Here is a 7,027-nt window from a genome sequence, read left to right on the forward strand (position 1 = left end):
AGGGAAAGCCAGTCATTCTGACTTGAGTAATCGGGTACAGACTCCTCATAAGGCTGGCTCCTCTAAAGCTGATGCTGAGCTCTATCTGTAACCATCAATGGGGGGCAGATGTGGAGTAGGGTAAGTAGTTTAATAAGTAGCAGCAAACCCAAGATTCATCACTGGTGCGTCACCTCTGCTGTTCATCATAAGTGAATGTTACACAGTTGAGAAAAGGGAGTTCCAATCTGTTACCTTGATTGATATCCTAGGTGCTTATGTGATGAGGTGCAACAGGAAAAGTAGTTGTCATCATCTTTAATGACAAGAAAAGCATGACTGGAGTCCCCAGCACAGTGCCATCTGGAGTCATGGCTGCAGGTCTTGTTCATCACATTCAGAGGATACCCCTTCCTGTCAACATGAAGCAAGATCCAGACCTGGTTCATCAACTCCTTGCACATGCGTGTACTGTTCATTTCTTGACATTTCTGATTCAGAAATCTCTCTGCGTGTGTGGACAGGTAGCCCTCACGGACACCCAGAGTCTTTAAACAGACCTGTCCCAGTGCCTGTTTGTTCCTCCCATATATTAATTTGAAAGCTGTTGTCTGCCAACAGAAGACGAGGCTTTTATTTTTGCTGTGTGGAAAGATGTCAGGAAAACAGATGTTGGTATATGAAGCTGTTGGATTAACTTACATGGTCTGATTTTCCTTTTTTCTTTTAGACACTACGGAGGAGCCTGCGCCACAGCCCAACAACACAATAGGCTCCATCATTGGTGTGATCCTTACAGTTTTTGTGGTTGGAGCAATGTACTTCATCTGCCAGAGAGTGCTGTGCCCACGCATGAAGGGCGATGGGGAAACAATGACCAATGATTATGTGGTGCACGGACCAGCCTCTGTACCTCTTGGTTACGTGCCTCACCCGAGCTCTTTGTCAGGGTCTCTTCCTGGTGAGTAAATGGCGTGATCCTTGGGCTGCTCTTTGGCACCACATAGTTGTAACTGTGCATGTATGCGCAGGAGATACCCGTCCCGGGTACATAGTTCTTGGTAGCTGTTGGAAGCCAGGACTGTCAAGGCTTGTCGCCATCCTTCTTTATAATAATGAGCTGCTGGTTTTCCTATGCTATTCACAAGCATTTAGATTTATTTAGCAGATCCATAAGCTCAAATAGATACACATACCAGGGGAGTTTTCTTCTTTTGCTACTAAAGAAGCCTCATTTTGGAGCATTACAGAATCAGCAAGGTATTGTGACAGTACAGGGTAAAGTTACACAGAGTTACATCCACGGGACTTTGAACGTTATGTTATTATTCCTGTTAGATTTGTAGACTGGGTTTGTATGCTAGTGAAGCTTCTTGTAAAGTCTGTAAGGACCAGCAGGAACTGCGGTTTCCCCTTATTTCACTTGGCGATGAAGTTTCCAGCGCCAATCCAAGCACATGATGCTACTGCTCTTTAAAAAGTGAGACTTAACTACAGTGTCGCACTTCGTTTATGCGCATTGCTTCTGTATATGTTGATTAAATATGTACTGTATTCTGTGGTTTTTGATCCAGCAAATTCCAGTCAGAACATAGAGGCTCTGTGACGCTGTAACAGCGTTAAAATAAAGCACCGCATTTCTTTGCTCTCTAAGATAACCTGCTTTCATGAAGAGAGTTTTTGAGCAGAATTTTCACCATTATTTCGAGCACAGTGGCATGCCTCTCCGTTTCCTGCTTGGACTCTGTGACAGCGTGCTTCAGTCCAGTAGCAAAAGCTCTCTTAATGGTGTGGAAGTGAAAGAACACAAACCCTCTTCTCTCACAGAAATTCCAGTTGCTCAGTTGAAGTGGTCAGAGTCCGTTTCATGTTTTATTCTCAGGCATAGAAATAGTGCCTGAATGCCTGTTCTCTCAAGTCTTTTCCAGCCATTCAAGTGAAAGAAATCTATTTCTCTTCAAACAGCTCTCGTGTAGCCCAGTGCTCTGTCCTGCGGTTGAGTAGCTGGTGCACAAAACCACCGTGTTTATTCCCTAGCAGTCTTCAGTCCAGTTGTCCATCAAAGGACACTGGTTTTGCTTATAATACCAAGAAGATTTGTTTTAGTTTTAGGAGTTGTGCTTATACTGCTCTCATCTTCTACATTATTACTTTTTTAGCTTTCTTTTCTCTGTTTGCTTCAAATAATCGAATATTGACACACATCTTTTTTCTTCAGGAATGTCTCGAGGTAAATCTGTGATCAGCTCCCTCAGCATTATGGGAGGGAGCAGCGGGCCACCCTATGACAGGGCCCATGTCACTGGAGCCTCTTCCAGTAGTTCTTCAAGTACCAAAGGCACTTACTTTCCTCCGGTAAGTCATTCTGTTATTCACAGACCTTTTGTAACTTTCAGGGAAGTGCCACTGTCTTTCTGAGGATAATTAATTGACAGATGGATGTTCCGTTTTAAATGTCCAGCCTAATAAACTTGTTTGAGTATGGGGTAAGTGATTTTGAAAGGGAAGGAAGAGGAGGTTGTCTTTTTCAAAAAAAATATAGGAATTTTCTGTTAATTTTAAAAAGTTGTGAGAGAGCTCCGTGCCAGAAAAAGACGTTAGATTGAATGTCAGGGGAGATGAAAAAATCTCTGTAAGTGTTGAACAACTCTGGCAGAAAAATCTCCCTTTATTATACATCTGTCACTGGAGGTAAAACTATGGTTGATTCTGTATAGACCTTACTTTAATTCAAGGAATTAAAATGAAGTTTTGTGTCACGTCTTGCAAGTGATGGATGAATACATAAACAAGTGTCTTGCAACTCCATAGCATTCCTCTAGTTGTAAATGGATAGTGTGCTGTGCTGGATGCTGCACAGAAGTTGGTACCAGCCCTAGAGGGTTCCCTGTCTCTCTGCCTCTGGCATCAGTGATTGTCGTTTTAGCTATTTTTATAGGAAGTCCATCAAGCCACTGTTGAGCGTTAGAGTCAGTGCAGGCTGAAATCTTCCGCTGTCTGTTTTCAGTTCCTAGAATCAACCCATCACGTTCTATCTTTAAATTGATCAAAATAGTGTTTATGCGGTAGGAGCATGCCTTTATAGGAAAGAAATGCTTCCCTTGGACAGCACGCGGCACGTATTATAAACAGCATAATTCTTGGGGACTGCAGCTAGTAGGAGCCGACAACCGCTGCTTTGCCTAGGGCAGTGGTATCCCGAGTGACGTGACAATCTAGTACTGAACAGTTCACTGCAACTTTACTTTTCAGCACTGGCTGTGTCAAAACTGCAACAGCAGTCAGTGTTTTTTGAGAAGAGTTTAGTAACAGCTGCTGTGGGAATGGTAACAAGTGACATTTCTGGTGTCTGGTAAACAACAGGGAAATTGAAGAAAAATCCTGTTTGTTGGAAGGGGCTATGCACACAGTTCTTAAGATTCCTGTTAAACAGTACTAAAAAAGGAAATTTATAAACTGATGTTTTCTTGAGACTCCTTCATATCTATCTATTTTTTTTTTTCCAACTGTGGCACTCTTTTTCCCCTTTAGATTTTGAACCCACCACCATCACCAGCTACTGAACGTTCACATTATACCATGGAATTTGGTTACTCTTCAAACAGCCCATCTACTCATAGATCCTACAGGTAATTACTATCACAATAGTTTCCGTCAGGAAAGCAGTTAGTGGAGAAAATGCAGAATAGAGAAACCCTCTGCTCCATAAGAATTGCAATCAAAGACCCTAATTCCGCAAGCACTAAAACAGGTGCTCAAATGGGTTCACGTGCATTGTGTCACCGAAGCGTGCGTGTACGTGCAGCACTGTTTGAGGTAAATCGTACAGAAAGTGGGTTAGTAGTACACCTCCCAAGTACATTGCTTTAGGGGGAATGACAACATTCATCACAAAATCAGCTAAATGCCAAAAGAAACCTGGTACCGTGATAATTTTGAGCCAAAAATACTTACCCCGGGGTCACCCCTGACTTTTTCTAGGTTTCTGGCGTAAATAATTCATTATGTAGCTATCAGAAATGATAGGCAAACACCATGTGGAGGAAACTTAAAAATATAAAGCCTAGTAGGTCAGAAGCAGCGTTAATATTAAGGCCTGGATAAAGCGCAGAAATTCTAGTTTGACATATTAAGGGTTAATATATAAATAATTTGTTATATAGCTATCAGAAATGATAGGCAAACACCATGTGGAGGAAACTTAAAAATATAAAGCCTAGTAGGTCAGAAGCAGCGTTAATATTAAGGCCTGGATAAAGCGCAGAAATTCTAGTTTGACATATTAAGGGTTAATATCGGGAAAAGGTTGCTAACTATTTGCTTACTTTCTCTGACTGCAAGCTTTATCTCTGTTTACTTGAATGTGTCTTTCTTACCTTCCCTGTAAGATGCTAGAGTTCATTATTATTTTATAACTAGTTACCAAAAATAGAGAGGCACTTGCTACTCAAGGGGGTAAAGGTTCCCCTCCCAAATCACTCGTAGAGCTGGTCAAGGAGAAGAGAGGCTGTATTTGTCTACGGAAAGAAACGCCTCCCTCACACGGAGCCTTTGGGGGCTTTTGGATAATGAGGTCTCTGGGGCTGAAAAGACATCTCTTCTCCATTAGCAGAAAATATGGCCTCTGTTGTGCAGAAGGTCAGACCAGATGTTTGTAACGATCCCTTGCAGCCGTATGAAAAATTGTATAAAATTATGAGTCGTTTTTTAGTGAAAGAAACCCAGATTTTGGCACTGGCATGAATTGTGCTGATCACTGGATAGCTGATGTGACGTTTAGTATAATAAGTGGTGTTAGGGAGGTAGTGTAGGGTTGAGTGTTTTTCCAAATGCTCCCCCACTCAAAAATAAACCCTGGCCTTTCTGCTTCTGATCTTCCTTCTTTCCAAACATTCTGACTTGAATATAGACAAGATGCCTCCCCACCTGCCCCCAACAACTAACTGTCCTGCTGGTAGTTGTAGCTACCAAGCACCTCCCCTTCTAATTTGTTTTCTTCAAACTAGCTCGGGCTTGTTTTAGAAGATACTTCATGGTAGCAGCCATTGGGCATTGGATCCCAGTTACTGTTCTGGCAATCGATTCTCCTGACCGCTGTGAACGCACCAGGCGGTTTTCAGCCTCTCTGTCTGGGCTTGGCAGTTACTATCCATAAATTGCATAATCGAAACAGAATACCTTCTCCATACAATTACAACACAGTTATCCTTACCCCCTCCCCTGCCCTTCCTGCCCCAGTTTCTTGGGAGCAACTTTTTGTACCTCAAGCAAGTCCTTGGAGAGCCTGTTGTTCGTAGATAATTAATAATTAGTATCTCTTTTCACTAGTTGCTGTAATTAGGCTGATGCTGTAGTGCCAAGGTGGGCCTTCTGCAGGGGAGTTAGCGAGTTTGTCGTTTGAGAGAGGAGAGCACGATACTGTGTCTCTCTGCTGCAGATGGGGTGACCTGCCCTCCGTTTCCGCCGTGCCTTACCCACCTCTTGCTCGGTCATGGGTGCGTTGCCCAAAATGCACAGTCTGCCTTTCTGCGTGCCAATGCTTCTCCCATAAATGTCTCCACTGCAGCTACAGGCCTTACAGCTACCGGCATTTTGCACCTCCCACAACGCCCTGCAGCACAGATGTCTGTGACAGTGACTATGCCCCCAGCCGAAGGGTCACAGCAGCGACAGCCAAAGGCTATACCAGTGACTTGAACTATGATTCAGAGCCCGTCCCCCCGCCACCCACTCCACGCAGCCAGTACCTGTCAGCGGAGGAGAACTACGAAAGCTGCCCGCCCTCCCCGTACACGGAGCGGAGCTACTCTCACCACCTGTACCCACCGCCGCCGTCCCCCTGCACAGACTCCTCATGAGGGGTAGCCCCCCCGCCCCGTTATCTGCCTCCGTGGTGAAAGTGTAAATACAAAATGTTCTACTGGGGAGGGGGGAGGGAGCTCTCAGTGAAGGATGAGGTAGGACAGTGTACAGTTAAATGTTATTAAAAGGGGTGGAGGAATACTGAAGATATTTGTACAGAAGAAATAAAAAAGGATATTTATATATTTTCTTAAACAGCAACTGCTGCTTGTGCCATAAGAAGAAAAATTTTTGTATAAAAGAACCCAGACATTTGTACAAAAAGTTTTTATTTTTGCAAATGGAACACAAAAATATGCCTTAATCCAGTGAAGTGACTGAGCACATAAGGAAATGGAAGGACCAGGATGTGTTACTTGTCCAGCGAGGTGAGATGTGGGGTTTGTCAATACCAAAAATGTTTAAAGTAATTAATAATAAAGAAGTCTGTCTCAGAGCAGCATACCATAGATACTTGGAAGTAGCCAAATAACCTCTACGTTAACTATGGAGGGCCAGCAAGTAAAGCTAAACTTGAAAACGCAGTCAGGACAGATATCAACCTTACACAAAGGGCTTTGTTTTCTACAGGAATACAGCGATCGTAGCAGCGAATCCAGAAAAATCATCACACGCTTTTTAAAATCGATACACTTTTGGTTTTCCTTAATGCATTTGCCAAGCTAGAGAATTTAGAGCTCTCTCCTTGCTTCCGGAATTTCAGTGATTTCTTTGGGGTGTATTTTAAAGTTTGCTTTTTTTCTCCCGTTTAGCTTTTCCCATCTCTTCTGCATCCTTTCTTCCTGCCCGTGTCACTTTAAATCACGATATCCTTATTTAAAGTACTGCTCTAACTGGGCTCCTGTAAATTCTTTTCTCCTGATTAGCCTCGCCATGCAGTGAGTATCACACTACACGTTACCTTCTTCATTTTGCCAGGGCGGTAGGATTCTGTTTTGTACCGGGTCAGTACGATTTTCACGTAATTGACAAGGGTAATATGCATATACCTGAATGATTTTTAGTCCCTTAAAAAAGAAAAGCTTATTTTGACCTAGTGCCCACAAAATGTCAAATATTTTTATACCATATATAATATAGACGGCGTATTTATAAACTATAAATTTAACCGTGGATTGTTAGTTTTACTGTAAATGAATAATATATCCTTGCAGTACTTTCAGTGTATATTGATATCACAGTATAC

General features: G+C 42.7%; 1 protein-coding gene across 1 annotated transcript in view; it reads left to right on the forward strand.

Annotated features, from left to right (window-relative positions):
• LRP6 (low density lipoprotein receptor-related protein 6) overlaps positions 1-6,494 on the forward strand; it is a gene marked incomplete at its 5' end in the record, with an annotated part of 47,254 nt that extends 40,760 nt beyond the window's left edge. The window contains 4 exons of the mRNA XM_010135288.1: positions 710-940; positions 2,198-2,334; positions 3,511-3,608; positions 5,546-6,494. Coding sequence (XP_010133590.1) covers positions 710-940; positions 2,198-2,334; positions 3,511-3,608; positions 5,546-5,837 — 758 coding nt within the window. The remainder of the gene's footprint in view (positions 1-709; positions 941-2,197; positions 2,335-3,510; positions 3,609-5,545) is intronic.
• Positions 6,495-7,027: the final 533 nt, after the last annotated feature.

Source organism: Buceros rhinoceros, unplaced genomic scaffold (genome assembly GCF_000710305.1).
Source record: "Buceros rhinoceros silvestris isolate BGI_N320 unplaced genomic scaffold, ASM71030v1 scaffold37084, whole genome shotgun sequence".
NCBI lineage: Eukaryota > Metazoa > Chordata > Aves > Bucerotiformes > Bucerotidae > Buceros > Buceros rhinoceros.